The sequence below is a fragment of the Streptopelia decaocto genome, assembly GCF_964273445.1.
Source record: "Streptopelia decaocto genome assembly, chromosome: 9".
In the NCBI taxonomy this organism is placed as follows: Eukaryota; Metazoa; Chordata; class Aves; order Columbiformes; family Columbidae; genus Streptopelia; species Streptopelia decaocto.
The window spans coordinates 3,624,755-3,645,578 of NC_138664.1; the positions used below are offsets into that span (position 1 = coordinate 3,624,755).

Sequence of the window (20,824 nt, forward strand, 5' to 3'; positions counted from 1 at the left end):
AGTCCTGAAAAAGATCCGGGCTGCGGAGCCCTGTGTGCTTCATTAGGTCACTGTACCACAAATAAGACCTTACTTTGTAAAATTAAGGCTTTCTACTTCAACAGTACAATGTTCTACACTTGACTAAGAGTGCTGGTGAAGTCCGCAGGCACTTTGCCTGAGGCATCAGTGGGAATTTTCCTGAGTAAGACCTGGCTCTGGGAAGCAAACTGAGGCTGAATTTCATTAGCACTAACTAGTTGGTTCTCGTATTTCCTGTGGTGTGAATAATTTCGTCTCTTCTTCACAGAACCGCTAGGGACAGATGGCATTTAAAGCTGTGTCTGCACGTGTTAGTTTTCTAGAAAATTGGCTGTGTTTATCCCTCTGAAAAAAAGCAGTGACAATAAGAAGGTAATTTGTCTGTTGCTTATAAACCTTTCAAAATTTGAAGTGATTTCCATTTTTTTTTACGTGTCACTTTTTTTATTGTGTGTCGTTGAAGACCATTTTTTCAGGTGTTCCAGACCATCCCTATTGGCAGGAATTTCCCTGAACTACTGCAGAGGGAACCATCAAAATCAGTCCTTAGAGCATGAACTCTATTTTTCAGGAGAACTGAAGCAGAACATTGAAATTCAATTTTTCAAAATCAGTGTGACTTTTTGCCAGATTTACTATATTCAGAAGATCCCTTTGAACCTTTTAAGGGTTGTGCTCTTCACTGCATGGTGTGGTTCTGCTAATGAAAATAGAGGGAAACACACGCACACCATAAATAAGGAAGATATAGAGAGCTGATTTCTACATGTAGCATTTTGTCTGTGCGTATGAAAATTGACATCATGGTGTTGGAATGTTGACTGTGTTTTGCATTTTGCTAGCTGCTTTTACTGGAAAGCATGTGTTTCAAAGGGAGTTTTCAGTTTTTATAAGTCTTTGCCTCCATAATAGCTCGGTCTTGTTTTGAATGTAGACTTCAGCTATGAATAAAATTTAACTCACGAAGTAAGAGATTCCTCTGGCACAAAATGCAAATGAATTATGAAAACATTAACATGTATGTCTGGATCAGAATAGCCAAAGCCAACCTTTAAGTTCCACTGTTACTACTCAATGCTGCCTTACTCTGTTCAAGAATACCCTACTCTTAGAGTAAGGATGCTGAGTTCTGAGGAAATCCTTTCAAGAAAAGCTGTATTAAGTGTGGCGAAGGCATAGTTGGCTGCACAAACCAGCCCTTTGTGGGGAATTTTCACTAATGTGCTTTCTTAGCTCCAGATGAGTCTGTGAAAGAAGGGAGCTGCGAAGTGAAGAAAACAGACTAGCAGCAATGAAAAAGTGGCACTGGCCCTTCATCTTGAGAGTAATCATCCAGATAAAATTGGCAAAATTCGATTAGATTATCTTTCAGTAATGGTCTGGCCTCTCTCTTCAACCTTCATAATCCAACTCATTTTCCCAGAGTTTCAAGGTTATATACTCTGTAGAAAGTTGGCAACCCAAGTTTCCCATGTCATCAGCTCTATCCAGTCTCCTGAGAGAAGAGTTTCCTGGTACAACATCCTTGCACCTGTTAGTTCTTCCCCAGCTCTTCTCAAAATCAGGCCACTCTGAACCCCTTCATGAAATTATTCCACGCTATTTAAGCAGTTTACTAGTTTTTTTTATAATAATGCGATTCCCACAGTGATACGGGGCAGGTCCAGTTCTATTAACCTGTCCTTGTGATGTAGGACCCAAATGGTCGGTGACATTTTCAATGTCTCAGGTTGATGTGTTTGAAAGAGTTAAGACATCTGTGTTATACTGAGAAATTACATCTGCATCTTCAGGTTAAATCAAAAGTACCTAATAATACCTGTCAAAGTGTAAATGCTTCTGTGCAGAGAAAAGCTAGCACTTTTTTATTTTTAAAGAACATTTAACCTCTCTGAAAAATAGAATTCCCCTTTTCGGTGGTGGTGTGCAGTGTTGAAGGCCTCAATTCACTGCTAACACCTTAGACTTTATTCCTATGCGTTTGCTAAGTGCAAATATATGGATGTATAGAGTATGTATTTACATTAACAAAGTCTCAGGCACACTGAGATTGTCTTTAGTTGAGTTTTAGTCTGAATAAGGTGTTAAATGGCTGCAGGTTCCTGATGGACTCTTCTCAGCATATAAGTTGCATGGCTGCTGTATAAAACAATTATTTACAGTTATTTTTGGTTGAGAAAGTAGACACAGTCGGATCTTTTTGCACAACTAAAGGAGAACATTGATCAAGAAAAATGAGGAGTGATGTTTCATGTTGCTGGGTTGAGGACCTGCTTGAGCTGGGCTTGCAGCGGCATCTCGTACCGTGGGGTCTGCTTGCCTGGGCCATCTCGCATTGGAATTGGTTCTGTTGGTGGGATCAGCCCGTTAATGGCTGTTCCAGAGGGTACATAAGAGCTCACGTGTTTCAGAGACTTGTAACTAACTCACAGGGCTCTCACCTATCTGTTATTTTCCTGTATTGCGTAAATAAAAAGTAAACTGTAACCAACTGAAAAAGCCCTTATAGTTATTAAAATTTCATCAGAACCGTTCAATGTAAACAGCTAAATTTACATATCAAACGTTCAATTATTAATTGTCATGATAGCTACCTATTGGTTATTTCTAGAATCCTATTTCAAGTCTAGAAGATTTGTGCAAGCTTTTGTTAGGGGTGAAATTTAAACTTTATTAGGATTAAGTGTTTAATAGTATAATTTGCTGCATATGTTGTGACTAGAAGCTGCTATGAATAGATCCTCTGTAAAGAAAGCATTTGATATATTATGTATAGACTTAAATCCACTATGTTAGTATCTTTAGCTAAAGGAAATTATAGGAAGAGATTTACAGAGAAGGGTTTATTCTATTAACTTCAACTTTTAAAAAACATTTCTCAACCAAAGTTGAACTTGATTTCTGTATTTTGACTTTGTTTAAAATGTGCTGTACATAACTTCCTTTGTTCCTTGAATATTATTCTGAAAATAGTACGAATTGGCCATTTCTCACGTTTGTGAGGACAAAAGAATAGTGGTAGTAGTAGGTGGAATATTTAAGTGGGGTGCCCTGTTTTTTTATTTGTCCACTAGCAATAGACCTGAGGATTTAAGTGCAAGGTTTCTTGTTATATTACTGGAAATTTAGTGTAATTTTTATACCTTGTAAAGAACTAGGAGAAAGGCTCTCCCTTTCCTACGTGTCTTCACCCCCAGCCTCCCAGGACATAGTTTTGTGGAACACATTGATTTAGAACAGGTATCAGTCTGAACTTGATGCTGAAGGAGCAAGAGCAGGAGGGCAGCACAGCCCTGTGTTCCCAGTCTGCATGTGGCATTGGATTAATCTGTGAAATGCTGCTGATTGGTTTGGATTCTGATGGCTTTTAGGCAATTTGGAATTATTCTGTGTTTGTAAATAGCGGGAATGAACAGTTTTGGCTTATTTTGAGATTCAGAGACCATATTAAATCTTCTTGGCGTAGGCATTTTGACTTGGAGATTTTATTATTGTCCTGTATTTCCTCTTAAAGTGTGTAGATGCTTCAGTAATCAGGGTTGTTTGTTTGTTTTGTTGTGTGTTTTTTTGTTGAGAAGTTGGGTGTCTCTTCTGTAGAACAATTTGCAGTCAGGCCCTTCCTCTGTTATTAAAGGTGGAATAACACCAAATGAGGGAAGCTGCTGCATGTATCATCTTAAGGAAAGGAAAAGCATATAAGGAAGAGACAAATCTCATTCAGTCATTTTTGAATGGTTTTCTGCAAGAGGGCAACAAATTTCAGACCTTGTGTAGGATTCCCTTCAACTTTTCTACCAGGAACTATAAAAAGCTTGTATAAAGGCACAGAATAATTACAGCCTGAGTCAGGCCAGCAAGTTGGCTTTTTTCACTATAATCAGGATACAAACATCTCTCTTGGCAAATAGGACTGGGCTCTGAAATAAAGATGTTCTGGACTGATAATTCCAAGTACGGCCAAACTTGCAGAGACATACACAGGTTAAGATTTATATTCGGGTCTTGTTGTTTAAAATGGATGCTGTTTAAGCTTCATATAATAACATTTTACTTGGTATGGAGTAGAGGAAGCCAGGCCTGTAAAAAGTTCAAATGAAAATAGGATTACTGCCACAGTTAACTTCAACATGGCTTAACTGTGAGATTTGAGACTATCTTATTGTTTGCAGTTTGTAAAGCAGTGGAGAATGTGAAGAGATGTATAATTATGTGTGATAAGAACCAAATCATTAAGAGCACAGTATTTCACACCACTGTTTATAAATTCCTTAGATCGTGTAGATTCTAGCTTCAGTAGTTTCTGGTGTTATGGTTGTCTTCAGTCTGAGAAGTCATAGAAATATAGGGCAAAAGGAATCCTCTGCAATTAAACAAAAGGGTGGGTGAATTTATTTCCCTGCCTTTGCACAGTCCATTGTTCTTGGATTCTGTCTGTATTTTGAAAAGCCTTAGAATGCTAAAGACAAACATATGAGAATCTGGAACCATGCTAAAGCTTTAGATATTGAACTGTTAGGGTTGGCCTCCTCGCTCACATTAGCTTGTACTGGCAAACTAAGAGCTGACTGCGGATAAGAAAATTCAGGGGAGGTTATTGCCACAGATCCATCCAAAAGTGCTCTGGAACAGCTGAAAATATTCTGTAGGAATAGTGCCCTTCTGTAAATCTTTAAACTGTGCTGTCAAGACTTCTATTTAACTTTACATGCAAATGGTAGCAGTAAAAGAGAAGCTGCTATTAATAGATATGCAACAATAAGTGATTTTGCACCGTTGGTTAGGAATTGGGCATGTACTGGGAGCTCTGCATTTCCCCTTTCACTTGCTGTTTCTAAAAGAGCAGAGTATCCCTAGTCCTGCAAGAGGCATGACAGCTTTTCAAAAGACACAGTCAAGTGGACAAACCAAAATTACGTGTACTCTTTTAGAATTCGGTATATAAAAGCTGCTTTTGAAAAGCTTTTCCTTAGTAACTGTCCTACTTCTGAGTAAAACAGTGTTGCTTTCCACTTGGAAGCAGGGGAGGCCGAGTGACCCCCTCTTCTAAAAGATGCCTTGGTCACTTAATTGTTCATTTTGCACACAAGACGTATGCATTAAGAGATTTAAACAACAATAAGAGTCAGTCCTTCCATAACCTTTCCTGTATTGGCCAAGGTAGGAGTGCTTTTCAGTAGCTTGTCTACAGCCTCTACACGGTGTTTGGTTGTGTGCTTAATTTTTAGTTGCCAATAGATTCTGTGCAATGCCAGTAACTGCATACATGTGGAAAAGTTACTACCCTCTGCAGTTAGATTCTTCAAACTGCTGGAAAAGAGAAGGAAACGAGATAGTTTATCTTACTAGCCATCTGCTGTGCCATCATCAACTCCAGTGCGGTATTCTGAGGGAGGAAAATTATTCTGTTAAATTTCCGGTAGAAAGATAATCATTATTGGAAAGCGATACATGACTTATGACATGTCACAGTTCATCTGTCCTGGGAGCTATCTGTTGTACGTGCACATCTGCTTCTGTACACCCACACAGGATGGGAAGATATTCTTCCACAGGAAGGTCTTCCGTTCCCTCAGTGTGCAGGTGGTATGTGCTGGCAAATTGCATATTGTGGATTTGGTAGCCAAGTTCCCAGAGTAATGATCACATAGTGAAGCAATTCACTTAACTTCAGCTGTTTGAATGAGAATACAAGATGGGTGAGTAGGAATATAATCACATGGCCTATCTTTTAATGTTGCTTCTGTGATAACTGTTTTGATCCCTTATAATTGCTACTGGTTGCATTAGAAATATAGACCATTAGAGGATTAAAAGACTGTGTTAGTGAGATCAGTCACAGTGAAGATACTTTGTGCTTAAAAATTAAAAAAAAATGCAGAGCATTTGAGAGGGCATCATACTGTTTAATTCCAAAACATTAGGCAATGTCTTGCATTTGAATTGCACATTTTCTTCCATGTTCTTCCTGCTGCACCCTTTTTCTGTTGGCGAGTTCATTGAATGTCTTTCTGTAATCACCTGGATAATTTTAAAACTGCTTAATAAAATTTCTTTGCTGATCATGGAAGACGGGTGATAAAGTTGTAGTGTTGAAACTACCCTGAGTAGAACAGGCATCCCGTTGTAAATTAGCAGTGTCTATTTTCATTTTATGTCTGACTTGCTCAGCTGTGTTTTTAACATTTCAGTAATTCCAGTTCATTCATAGGATTTATTTCACTCTTTCCAGCAGTGGATCCTGTGTTTATCTTCTCTCACCTCAGTAACAGCCCTTTCCCCTTCACCATATCAGTCCTCCAGCATTACTGTACACACCATGTAGAAGAACAAAAATGAGTCATTAAACTAATGACCATTAGTCTTAACAGTTGTCAGTGAATGGATGCCTGCAGTGCCTGCCATACGAGCTTTTAATTGCTCTGCCTTTTTACAGCTAAAGCATAGTTATCTGGTAACGGCTTATTAGTAAGTGTACATGTGAAATATTGTCAGTTAATGATAGCAGATGAATTGTGACCAGGAAGGACAATCTTCGGATTAATGGTAGATCCTCTTTCATACTCAGTGTTTTCTGGTTTATAGACTTTGCCTTTTTTTGGGGTGTGTGTGTTCTTCTGTGTCTTTTTTTTTTTTTACATTATGTGTGTTTTGTTCAGTTATTGACCTTTTTCTTGTCAGCCTTTGCTTTGCTAATGCTGGACAGTGTGCCTGGCTCAATGCAACACACAGTTAAAACCTTGTCCTGCTTGAGATGCCTTCACTGGCAAGAAACGGAGTACACTTGGAGAACGAGCATCCCCTGTCCCCCCAGAAAAAAAAAGAATTAGGAGGAAATGAGAAAGTGGACAGATAAAAATATTAAGACTCGTATCACTGGACTGAGGGAATAGTTAAGCTGAGATTTAAATGAAGCTAAAAGAAATACGTAACAGTGCAGATATACGCTTGCAGAAGTGAGTCGCAGTGTTTGAACTGTGAGCCTGGGTCAGAGAAAGCATTTCAGCAGCGAAAGATCAGGTAGGGAATGATCAAGATACTGGAAGTCAGTGGCAATAATCTCAAAGTGGTAGATGGCAACAACAGAGATGCTGGTAAGACAAAGATCATCTCATAGGGAAAATGGCTTACTAGGAAGTACCACGCTTTACCTGGTGGGTGGTGTGTTGGTGTTCCTGGCTTCAGTAAAGCACAAAAAGCTTGAAAGCTCTTGAGTATTTGCAAAAAAACATTTGAGACTTAGAGACTACGTGCTGTGAACAGTTTCTTTTGGGAATTTCTCTTTAAAATTGTGCTGAAACAGGTGTGCACACGTGGAGGGTGCTCGGCCGAAAGGCATTCACCTCCTGTGCCTTATTAATAGCCTTAAACCAACATTCCTGCAGCAGAGCCATGACCATTTAACTGCTTCCTTCTTGTGAAAATGTGCCTGACCCAGTCAGTGTATTAGGCTCCTAGACCATAAACCCTGCAAAGGGATTTATTGCAATGGAGAAAGAAGAGTAGATGAAGAACTGGGTTAATATCACTAAAATTATCAGAACTGGTGGAAAACTAACAGTGGAAAAATCACGTTTCCCTCGCCATGTGTTAGACGCATTCGTGTGCTGAGCTGCTATAAATCATAAGGTAGCCTGAGAGTGAACATCTGGCTGTGGCGTTCTCTCCAGTCTGATTTCTTTCAGGTGAGAAAGTATTCATCAGCTAGAGCTAACAGGGAGGAGAGAGATTTTGATTATTTACACTCTTATTCAGGGTGTCCTGTTAATCTAACTGGAATTTTGGGACACCCCCCCAGCCTCTCTTTGAAGTTCTGTTGACAAGATGGTAGCAGGTGCTCCCAGTGCTCCCCTGAAGAACAGTGCCAGCCCAGACTCTTCTATTCCATGGGACAGCAGTTCCAAGAGTGTGTTAATAAATATTTCGGTAATTTGTGGGTGCTCTTAGGCCACTCCACACCACCTTTCCCATCTTGTTTGAGAAAAAGTAAGAACATTATTTCTGACAATAAAGGACAGTGTAATATAGCACAGAAAAACCCCACAGGCCTATCCTGAGGACTAGATCAGAAACTAGGCAAATTTGGAGCAAAAATAGACAGAATTTTAGCAATGAAGGTAATTAAATTTGGAACTAATATATATATTAGGTAGAATCCCTTTTCCTTGCTACACTTTAAACTGACTGAATCTTTTAGAAAATGTTGCCCACTTTAAAAAGAAGTTATGAACTTGGTGCAGAAATTTCCTCCCCCAATTCCGTGTCATGCAGGTCATATTAGTGCCTTTGGGACATTCAAGAGAAGTTGTGGCGCCACCGAGCTCAGTTCTCCTTTTACGTGAACAATTTCACTCTGTTAATCTGTAGGTGCACAAGCCTTTACACAGCCTTATCTGTGTGTATTTATTCTTTGTGGAAGTCTCTGAAGTAGGTCAGCAAGCACTGCTGATCAATAAAGATTGTTCTTGCATCTTGTGTTATTTTAGTTTCAGTTATTTTAGTATAGCTGAATGACCTTTGTGCGTGTGACATCAGTATATTCATTTTTAGAGGGATATTTATATGCGTATCCTGCAGTAAACTGATTTGACACGTCCCTGAAGAGGAATCTTGCCACCTTATTCTTTGTATTACTGGATTATACCTGTTTATATGGTATTTACAGGACTACTTGAGGATCTAATTCATTGAGAAGTTTTGTGACGGTAGATGTTGATTATCAGAAACTTTCAGTCTCCCTAATCTGTCAGAGTTGCTCAGTTGTGTGCCCTTCTGGTTCTCCTACTTGAGTTTTGGGCTATTTGATCTTCAAAATAGTTGTACTATTTTGTATTTTCTCACGGAGAGATTACTCCAGTTCTCGGAGACTGAGAGTTTGCATGTTTCCGGGTCTGTTTCTGTGATGAGAATTTGTAGTCATTTACAGTAGCAGAGCAATTCCATACACTTCATCTACCTGTTCAGTTTGTGCCACCATGCTCTTGCTGATGGCTACATTGGATAGACAGTATGTAGTGAGGAAAAATAACTAGTGCTAGAGCAGACGTCTTTGGGGCTGGGCACTTGCCAATTTTCCCCCGCCACCTCAATCAGAAGCAGGTGTAGAGACATTGAGGGCAGGGAGAAAGCTCCTGGTCATTAGCAATAAGAGGAATGGCAATGCCCCGCAGTACAGGATGAAGAGTCACTGTTCAGCCTTCCCAACATGAAAAAAAGTCTGTTTATAATTGAACGTTTAAACATCTTCAATTTCAAGATCTTTATTTATCTCTGAGGTATATAGCGGTTTAGGATTTTTTCTGACCCCCAAAATGCCATGTTTTTTATACCACCCCGTTGCCCCACACATTTCCCTTCTTTGTGTTTTCATTATGCAACAAGAATTCTCTTAAAAATCTGGATCTGCCACCAGCTCTAGCAGGTGTTTGGCTTCTGAGCACCAGAGTTTTTTCCTTACGCAGCTTATGGATGAGAATTTCACTGCCCTTAGGCACAATTTCAACTCAAGTATATGAAAAGCATGTTACTGTGTCAGTTCAAATTATATCACTATTAAAGAAAAAACTCAAAAGGAAATGAAATACAAATAATCACGCTAACATAATATAATATTAATAACATTAAAGTCATAATTTAAATTAAAAAGAATCAGGAAAATCTGAGTCAGGAGTCCCATGTCATTCTTAGCCAGACTCTCCTGAGACCAGCCATTGTAAAATAAGGATGATGACAAATCTGAGTCATATGAAGTCTCATGATGAATAGTGCTATAATACTACAATATATAAGAACTAAGTGCTATTTTCTAACTCTGTGATATACTGTCTAGGAACTAAGTATTGTGTAAAGTCTTGCATCCTACTTTCTTGCATCTGATAGTGGCTAACAAATTGTTTTGCAGGACCCAACCATGTGTTATGTCCCATTTTGCTCACATATGTGAATTGCTCGCCCCCTGTATCATCTCCCTTGGTGTGTTTAAGCTTGCATGTAGAAAGGTTGGTCAGATCTAGCTGAGGATGATGTTCCTTAAATCCCAAATCCTGCGGTCCTGTCAGTGTGGCCATGTCACCGCGGCCAAATGAAAACAAAGGGGAGTTTTACAAGTGCGGTACAGAATAACTTACAAAACTGTGCCATGAAGTTTCACCTGCCCCAAATTTTTGCTTTGTTAGCTTTTAGGAGGCTTCCCATTTTGGTGTAACTCTTGGTTACCTGGGAGCATTCACACCTTTCTTGTATCCTTTCTTTAGCATAACTAGATGAAAAACCCAGTCTGGATAATGGAGAAGGGCATGAGAAGGAACTCATGTATTAGAAAAGAGCCCTTGCAAACCTATAGGATGCTATTTAAATATCTCTCTACTAAAATTTAGGCACCTGCAGCCCATAGCCTGCAACAGCCTCTCGTTTATCTCATGTGGCCCATCATCTTTTCTATTTGTTGTTGTTATTGAATAATCCCAAGGTCTATGTTAATGCATGGCCTGCCAAAGCTGCTGAGCTGTCCTGCTTGCCCTTCCACAGTAGAAGCTCCTGCCACTCAATGAAAGAATCACACTATATCCTTTCTCATTTCCTTTTCTTCTTTCTTTTACTCCTTAAATGACGTGAATCTTCATTCAGTGCATGTGTTGATTGATTTGGCTTTATAATTCCATTGCTTCTGACAGTGATCCTATATAGCCTTAAACTATGCTCCTTTCTTCCCTTTTGTAAATAAATCTGCTGTTCCTCAAATATTATTCTTCCAGTCTCCTCCAGTATGTTACTGAAGCTGCCATCATGTCCATAGATAAACAAGCAGGATTCCCTGTTTCCTGCAAATGAATCCATTCAGCTGTTAGCAGCTTCTCAGGTTAGCAAAAACCTTCTTTCACCTCATGGTGCTCACGATAAAGGACGCTTTAATAAAATTAAAAAAAACATATTATAGATTGTCCTGATTTCTTTGCTAAGGCTGTTGATGGTACTTTTGTAGCGTATTTTTTCTATGGTGATCATAAAGAAACCTTCAATGAATAAGAGAGAACATGTTCCAGTTGTGCTGGAAGGACTTGATTTATGACAAGAATTTTACCAATTATGACGTTACTAAATGAAGAATAAAAAGAGGGATTTGCTTGGAATCGTGGAACACGTGGTGAAAGAAGGAATATTTTCAAATACTTCAGTTACCTGTGTCTGTTTTGCTTGCAAGACTTTAAAAAGAGATATTAATGGGATAGTATTTTCTGTCTCACTTCCAGATTTTTTTTCTAACAAGATATTACTTCCCTTTCACTGTTTTAGGCACAGGGAAGTGTTCATCAAGAGGATTTAGTAAAACTTTCATATTGCTTTTACATTAGCTCCAAGTATTGTTGTGCCCATTCCCTCAAGGCTAAACTAAAGACTTAAGGAAATAATTGGGCGTTGCGTATTTTGAAAGCAGAATCTGATCTACAGTCACTAACCTCCTGACAATAATTGGAGATGAACTGCTCGGGGGTCATCCTGAGTGCTGTTTTTCACCTTGATGCTTGTTTGCGCAAAGCTAGAAAGCGCTGAGTATCTACTGTTATTCATGGTTCTAATAGTAAGTGCTATGTAACGAGGGATGCTGTCCTGCTGCGGGGTATTTGGGCCCTGGTTCTGGAAAGATGTTGGTGGGAACTTCGCCATCGATATCACTGGGAGCAACTTCAGTCTGCTAGTGCAGCTCCTTTAAAACAAATCCTAGGCAATTGAACTCAATCCTTTGGAAAGGAGAGTCTGCCTAATGCAGAGTTTAGAAGCAGCTTCGTTGGAAGAAGAAAAACTCCAGAGTTCATATTTCTTCTGGAAATATGAAACAGAGTTGATATTTAAGCTGGATTTTGAAACTGAGACGTTGGCTAAATAATACTGCAGCCTTTCAGTGAAAAGTTTAATCTTTTAGCCAGACCATAGCAAGAGAAAACATGAGTAGTTGTTGATAAATATCCAAAAGCTTAATCACTAGTATAAATTTTAGAAGGTACAGCAAAAAGATTTTCAAAATGTGTTGATCTCAGTCTGCAGCCCAAGATATGCCAAGGAAAATGTATTTGCATTTAATGAATAAAAATGTTGGTAGAAATGTTCTTTAGAAAACACTGAAAGATAGTATCTTATTCTAAAATGAAAATTGTCTCAGCTGTCCTTCTTGTGTTGCGTTTGCTTTAAGATCTACAAACCTATGGCATGAAAAAAGGTTTAGATTGAGCACTATAGTGTTGATGATGTGATCTTAAGCACGTTCAAATCAGTGACCTGACTCCTAGTACTTGCATGGGCACAGGATGGGCTTGGTCTGAGCAGCACAGGTGATGGAGCCAGTTGTGTTCTTGCAGTTGGGAACATGATTGTACTTAATAGTTTGTACTTAAATAGTTTTCAATAGTAGACACTACTCAAGCAATAGCTGAAGTTTGAGTTTCTAAGTGCTTGCTGGCAGCATTTGACTGTGTCATAAATTGGTGGTTTTGGTCTTTCATATTGTATCTATGTACCTTCAAGTTACAAGCAGATTTTCCCAAGCTTGTTTTATTTCTTCATGTTCTAAATAGGTGTAGAATGAGAGGAAAAATCATTAGATTTGGGTTTAAATCAGACAGATCTGAAGTCTGCCTTTAATACGGAGCATGCACCACGGAAAACTGACTCTTGACTCACACAGTTCAGTTCTGTCCCTGCAAGAACTTTTGGTTCAGTCTTTCAGGTTGTCTTGTCATCTCACTTGTGACTTCTCTGAAGAAACCTGATAGTCAGGTTCGGTGTTTCAGGTTCTTTAATGAAGAAATGTTTGCCTTTCATCAGTTCAGCTGTGTCATCTTTTTTTTAAGAAGAAATGACATTTATAGTTTAATTCTGGTTTGAAACGTTGGCTTCGTAGTTTAATATTAATAATTAAATAATTAGCCCGCTCTCCGGAAACACTGAGCTGCTGGCTGCTTCTGTGGAAACTCAGTTCACTTGCAGGATCTTTAAATGTTTGCGAGTGGCCAGCATTAGGAAGTTGTTTTTGTAAATCTTGGCCATGACAGAAGCTAATCTGGGTCTTACTAGATATTTAATCAGGGTCGCTTACTCTGGAGATGTCTGAAGTTCTGAACTGTTAGTGTGACTTTGTTTATCTGCTAACGCATTTCGTCTTGTGATGAAGCTGGAGTGCTGTGCTCGCTCAACATTGTTGTACTGGAGTCCTTGAAAATCCATTCAACTGAACATCTATTCAGCTGGCGTGTGACTTCCCTGGGGCGTAAATCACGTTCTACAACAGCTTAGCAGACATATTTAAATTAAATTGGAAGACACACAATTTGGTATATGATTGGACTTGCCATGCATAGTAATCATAGTATTTACAAGGCATTAAGAATGCAGATAGTTTTTATCACTTTATTTGCTTTTCCCATCTTTTTCCCTAAAACAGTGATTTTTTTGGAAACTAAGACACTCAAGACCAAACCCAATTTTCCCCTTCCAACAGGAACTAATAAAAGAGCCACAAACCTCTGGGAAGGAAACTGCCTCCACTGTGCTGGTCATTATTTTAATAGAATTTGCTTTGGGCAGGATAGTGCAGTTGTGTGTAACTATAAAGCTTTAGGTGACTGGACCTTTATCTTTCATCTGTTCCACTTTTTGAAAACATGATATTGAAGCAGTTTCAGGAGGAGTTGCGGTATTTTGTCATCTTTGGCATTTAAAGTAGATAATGTTGAAGCTTTCATTTTCTTTATTGCACAAAACAGTTTGTTCTCAGTATGCTCCCAATTTTAGCATGCACGCAGGATTGGGGAATGACTGATTTTAAGTCTAGGTGACGCTGATTTGCATTCAGTGTACATAAGAGCACAGTTCTTGTTCTTCTCTTAGTGTGGTTCTTGCTGCCAAGAAACTCTAAAATTAAAAATTCCTTTGTACCGGAAAGATTAGTGGTTTATTTCTAATTATGTTCAAGTCATTTCTTTGAGACATTCCATCTCTGTTTTCTCATCTTCTTGACCTTCACAACTCAGATGTAGCAGAAAGCTTCACTTTCTAAAGCTGCTACTGTTTATATATAAATATGGAACAATTACTTTTCAGTCTCCTGGTGGTTATAATTAAATACAATAGTAGCATATTATTATGAGGTTCAGTTGAATTTGTCGTAGCCTTTGTATCAAATGATCCCTGAGAACTGTAGACTAAACTACATTTTTTAATTTCTCTGAAATTACAATAACAGTTTAAATCCTTGGGTGAAATTCTTAATCTGATCCTTGGAAGGAATGAGCAATGAGTAATATTTGTAATTTTTAGTCATAAACTACATTTCAACAGTTGCTCTGATCTGATGATTACAAGTGGATGGCAATAGTTAATATGAATTCTGCGTATCAAGGAGAAGGAGCAGCTGAAGTGGTTTGCGTTGCATAGTGGTTTCAGAGCGTGCCAATGGGATTCCTTTTGGGTCAAACTGTGCCAGAAGATGTGCCCCAGCAGCACACCTACTGTTATTCAGCCACTAAGAGACATTCAATCCATAGGATTTACTAGACCTAGTTTAAAATAAGCCCTTCTCCTTCAAATGTGCTTTGTGTGGGCATTTGGTCCTGCACATACTTTTATCTGCAGATTCAGTCCTACTTGGCCATGCTACTTGCTAATGTCAGCATTGGCTGGGAAGCACTCGGTAATCTTCCCTCTTACTTCCAGTAATAAAATAAAATGTAAAATCCCCAAATCCAGTAACTTCGACTTGGGCAGATGCTTCTAGTCAGAGTAGTATGCAGAGCAATGAAATTGGGCAGCAGTAAAAATGATAACATACAAGTCACAGAGGGAGATTGAAAAACCAGAGGCTTGGGTATAAGCCATTCATTTTGTTGGAAGAGTAATTTAGTCTTAAAGCACTCAGGTGGGGAGTGATGAGTGAGGAAGCAGTCACAACCTCTCAGTAAGAATGGTGCCATTTTGCACTTCTCAGAACCTACCTACATTATTTATTTTTCAGGATACTACTCCTTCATCTCCTTCATCACACATAGAATGATTTCTGACTAATAAATTACATGCTCTGATTAACAGCTATCTAGAAAGATTTTAAAACCCCAATCTGTTTCCAACTGTTACATTTTCTTCTTTTTCAGTACCATAGTACACACTTCCCTGCTACCTGATATATTAATTTCAATCAATTTTACGCAGTGATTATTATATCTGGTTTGGCTACATTATCACCTTCTACTGTCTTCATAGAATAAAAGGTAATAAAAGCTATTTTAAAATGCCTGTTCTCAATCTTAAGTATACTTGTAATTTGACACGTTTAACTTAACGTTATTAACATTTAACTGGCCATTAAACAGATTTAAAACACTAGCATGAAATATAGTTGTTTTCTGAAACATACACTTGCTGCCTTTAGTTTAAAACATGAATTTATATTGGCTTAGCCAAGTCATTCAGAGATGATCCCAAATATGCTATAAACCCACAGACTGTTGAAATTTGAATTAGGTTTAGGCAAAAGTACCCATAGAAGTATAAAAGCCTCACAAGGAACATTGTTAGTTTCCTTAGTGGGGAATAAAGTGGACTAAGTGGAAACAGTACATTTTGTGTTCAGTACAATGTGTGAATGGAAATGCATTGGACACATGTAGCTTATTGGAAGGTACCTATATCTAGAGCAGAAAAAATGCTTTTTTGCTACTTTGAGTTGATATAAAAGAGTTCTTTGAGAATTTGAAACTTTACTGGTTTTTAATGAACCTCTGGGTTTGGGTTGTTTATCAGCTGTAATTACTTGGTTTCAATGCCAGCTCACTGTGACAACTGCTATGGTGTTCTTGGTAAATTTTTATTTTTAATTAAATGCTTTGCTGCATTATTCCTTACTTTAGTTATACTGGGTAGGTAGCAGTACCTATTGCTGAAGTTAGGAGATCAGTTCCACTGGAACCTCCTGTGTAACCTTATGAAGCATTAATCTTTTACATTGATTTTTTTCCATGCTTAGAAGCCAGGTTTTGCTTGCCTGAATCTAGCAAGCATTCTTCTGCTTCTCCAGTGGCTGACTGTTCATTAGCTTTTGTTACAAAAATTGAATGTGTGTGAGAAGCCCTTGCTTTTCCAGTCATATTTATTAAACTGCTATTTCAGCTTCATATGTTGGTGTCTTTCGTATTCAAAGCATAACGCTGATGAATGTCCAAAGACTTTCTATTTTAAATGTTTAACTTACGAAGATGAAAAACACAAGCAAGTTAATTGCTACATGTCCTACTGACAAATTTGTTTATGGGAAATTAAGCAACAGTATGATACGCATATTTATCTAAGAAGCGTGGTGGGATAATTTGAATTGTCTTCTGTCTGTGAATTAGGCGTCTCTTTCAAAAATATTATGAATTGCTAGCACTTAACGCTATTATTTTCCAAAGTATTTTGCAAATATAAACTGCACCATTAATATGGGTCCACTGGTGTTCTCATTGTGTTTTAAACCTGGGGAAACTGAGGTAGAGAAGTTAAGTACTGTAACCCAAGACACTCGAGCTTTAGAAGGCATCTCTCTTATCCATGAGTCCTGTGCTGAAATCATAGATTACATCATTGCCATATTCCCTCACATGGGATCTATTGATGGCCCATTGAAACCAGTGGGGAAAGATGCCAGATTTTGTCAGCCAGTTTCGTGTCTGGGTTATACTTAACGTGTCAAGGCTTGTGTCTGCTTGAGCCAGCTTGGATCCAGCATCAGGCATAGCTGTGGACCTCTCTTGGTTGCTTTATGGGGAAACTATTGTTATCAAATGTAGATTAATTCTCCATATTTTATGATTTAGTTCTGCATAAATACAGTTGGCTAAAGTGTACAAGTGGAGGCTGCTGCAATAATAGGCTTTATAGAAATGCCATGATAATATGATGTGAACGTGAATTACTCTTATGCAGGCTTGATGAAAAAAATCCTCTTTAAAATCAGATTCAGTCTTGCATGCTAAAATATGACCTTTTACCCTAGTCTAGACGTGTCCTTTGCAAGCTATTTCTGGTTTATACGATTGTTTGATTTAAAACAAGTATGTTAATTTAATGCTGTCATGAATGATGGGGTTTACAGTGTGAGAAGCTGACAGCTTCTTCTTTGCAGAAGAGAGTAAACAAAGCAATGTAAGCTTCTCCAGCCCCATACTGTGAATGACATCTCATCTGCTTTTTATGAGATGAGTGCTGAGCTTCAGAAAGTGAACTCACTGCAAGAGGGAAACTGTAGAAGGTCTTGCCTTCCTTTTCCACCACAAACTTGTTGAATTTTGTGGATTACTTTTGAAATCTCTAGCACTGAATTTACATACCTATATTTGGTACAGTCTCAGCCAACAGTCTGGAAACTGGTCGATGGCAACAGCTAGCTTTCGTGTAAAATTACTATGTATGTCAAAATGTAACAAATAGTTCAATTAAACCCCATTTATGAAGTTGGCTCATTGGGAAATGTCCAGCAGTAACCTGTGTATTTCAGGCCTTGTTTTCTTCACTGAAAGGCTTCAGCCTCTTGGAAGGCAATTTTCATCTCACTCTGCCATGGTCTCATGGGTTACCCTACTTTAAGGAGGCTGGACTAGATGAGCTCTCAAGATGTCTTCCAAGCTGAGTTATTCTAGGATTCTATGTCTTTGTATATTCTGTAAGAATATATACTATATATATACATATATATTTGCTATCTATAATATATACTCTGTTTAACCAAAAACCTGTTATCTGTAGCAGCCAGTAACTGACTAGTGAAGTGTTTAAGGAAGAAGTATAGCTTAATGTTGCTTTTACAGTGTGTTTTTCACAGCATCTTTCAGCAGTCATGGTTCATAAGCCAGAGATTGTATCTTTTTGCTTAACAGATAATTCAGATGATTCTACTATTGAGGCATCATAATTGGTTTTGGACCCTGTAAGCATTTGGCATATCCTCATCACAGACCTCTGTACCGAAGTATCCACCCAGAAATACTGTGCTTGGAAGTGTATCACTTTTTTTTTCCCCCAGAAGTTCATGTCTAGTCTTTGTAATTATATGCAGAGAGTTTGTTGAAATTTTGACTTGTGTTTGTAGTCGTTGCAATGTGACCTTTCTGAATCTCTTACAGACGAGAGCAGAGCAATCCCAAGGTGCATACTTCTTGCCTGAGTTTGCACTCTCTCCACAGGGGAGTTTTCTTGAGGATACCACGGGGGAACAATTCCTCACTTACCGTTATGATGACCAGGTCAGTATGCCATACGTGAAAGATATAGGTTACCGTCAAACAAAAGTGTGTGTTACCTTTTGAAGCCACATCAGATTTGTAGTAAATTGAATGATAGCATGCTATACAAAATGAAAATTAAGGCACTTAATTGTAGAACTAATAGATCACAACCACTTACAGAAAATACTTATAAGATGTAGTGGAGATGAAAGCAACCATGTTTTAGTGATGTGTTAATAGATGTTTATAGTTCTGTAGAACGTGTAGAATTAGATGTGGTTGTGCTTTCTGTGAATTATTTGACCTGTCCTAAATTGTTTTATTTCATGGATAAATCAGTATATGGCAGATCTTGCATCTCCCAGCTTGTGAAAATCAGCACATTTTATTAGTTCATGAAGTTTTCAAAAGGGAAGGTTGAGTGAATTATAAAGAAACAAATGCAAAGTGTAATAATGGATGAAGCAGAGTGTTTAGAAAGCAACAAATTCTGTGTTTAAAGTTAAAGATCTTTAATGCTTTCTCCAGACCATAGAAACATTATGTTCAACATGGAATATAGATATAAATGTAAAGAAAGCAACATGAAAGAAATGCTGTTAATCTTGGCAAAAGATCTGAAGTATATCTAGGAAATGTGTGGCACGCTGTGGAAATTTACTCATAACACAATGTGTTCCAGAAGTCAGTTGAACTTCACATGAAAACTGTCTGAATTACATTCATAGACACTTACAGTACGTTTCTTAATGGAAGGTGAGGGAATTTGTTAGGAAATATTCCCTGTGAAAGAGAGAGAAGAGCCAAACTCGCCCTGCACTCACAAGATATGCTTCTCTCAAGGGGTTGGCAGCTTTATTTTCAAAGGTCATCTCCTTGTAGGAAACAGTTTTCTCATTGGGACTCTAAAGAGAGAAGAGAACTGAGATGAGTTTATTGAAGCTTTAGACCGAGTATCTTTTTAGGATGAGAAAAGGAAGCAGAAAAGATACAACAGAAATTGTGCTGAGCTACTGTAAATTATTTGAATTTAGTTTAAATATGTTTCTAATAATTAATACTTTTGCTATGCTAGAGTCTTGATTATCAACAAAAAAGGTACTTAGATAAAATGTCCCCTGGACCAAACACCTGGGAAAGCAATAACTTACAGGACAGTCAAATGCAGCTGCAACTCAGGCTGCATTTACTGTTGGTAGCTGAAAAACCCCATAAAGGTTACTCACTTAGATCAAAGTAGCTTCCATTAAATGGAGAACACTTTAGAGGAGAGAAATATAACAGAGGGATAGTCTGAGTTGTTAAATACACTGTTTGGACTATGTGAATGGCATTAAAACAAACAAAACCAAACACAAACCCCAAAACAAACAATCCCACCCACAAAACCACATAAAAATTAATTCCCCCCCCAAAAAAAACCTCAAATACCAACTCAGATATACACAGAAGCCAGTTCCAAGCTCAATTCTGTTTGATGAAAATTTTTCCATTAATTCCATTGGGATCTGAATTGCATCTGGGATATAGTCGGCTTCTGTTCTTTTACAAGTGCTATTCAGCTTTGAAATCTGCTATTCCCAGACACTTAGTGAGTACTATGCAATTACGTTTGAATTCTTAGAACTCAAAATGGTGCTAAAACATCAGAATGTTGAAAACAAAAGCAACCGTATCAGTAGTAGTTTCTTTTGAAAGGAAGTGTAGTCCCTAAGTGTTATTAAAAAATATAAATACATGAAATGCAGATGGGAACCGATCTATGTCTCTAATTTACCTTCCTCTGAGTAAACCAAGAATTCTTTAGTAAAAAGAAGTATTATTCTCCTTAACTTTCTAGGACATCAATCGAAGTATTGTAATAATGTACAGTTATAATTTATTTATATTTTTGCTGAAATGTTCATACAAAACTCAATTTTATCATGTGGTCAAACTGAGCCAAAAAACTTGAATATTTCTTGTTTTCTGTGTTTCTACTCTTTCATATGACGTTTACTCTATGAATGAAGGGAATTCTTAAACCAGAGGGTGGAAGTCCCTCATCAGATAATTTTTTGAGTTTTTGTGAGCTGGTATGGATGGGCTTGATATGCGGTAGTTGTGATAAGGATGCAGGTGATTAAAAAGAGTCAAATGTGTGTTTAAATTACCTGATGTATTCAACAGGGAAATGGAATCAATACAAAAAGGTTGCTGTATAATAGAAAAGTGCCATAGGATCATCCCACTTTAATTCAGTTTCAGCTGTTCACGGTGGGGCTGGATAGAAAGTAAAAGGGTGCTGGCCTGGGGAAAATATCTTCCTTCATTTTCCCGGAATACCAGAATTGTCCTGTGGGCATCTCCACATAGTCTTGATGTTCCTGTGTATCCTAAGTACATAGTTGAAAATTGGAAAAGTGAAATGACCTTGTGCATTTGACCCCAACAAAATAAGAGATCAGTATTACCCACCTATTGTGACGGTCCTACCTCCATCTGTAAGGGCTACGTTTTAATGGTTGGACTCGATGACCCTGAGGGTCTCTTCCAGCTGAAATGATGCTATGATTCTG

General features: G+C 38.1%; 1 protein-coding gene across 3 annotated transcripts in view; it reads left to right on the forward strand.

The window, feature by feature from the left end:
* ADAMTSL3 (ADAMTS like 3) overlaps window positions 1-20,824 on the forward strand; it is a 176,489-nt gene that overhangs the window by 11,035 nt on the left and 144,630 nt on the right. For all 3 annotated transcript variants that reach the window (XM_082060787.1, XM_082060789.1, XM_082060788.1), the window contains exon 3: window positions 18,165-18,284. In XM_082060787.1, coding sequence (XP_081916913.1) covers window positions 18,165-18,284 — 120 coding nt within the window. The remainder of the gene's footprint in view (window positions 1-18,164; window positions 18,285-20,824) is intronic.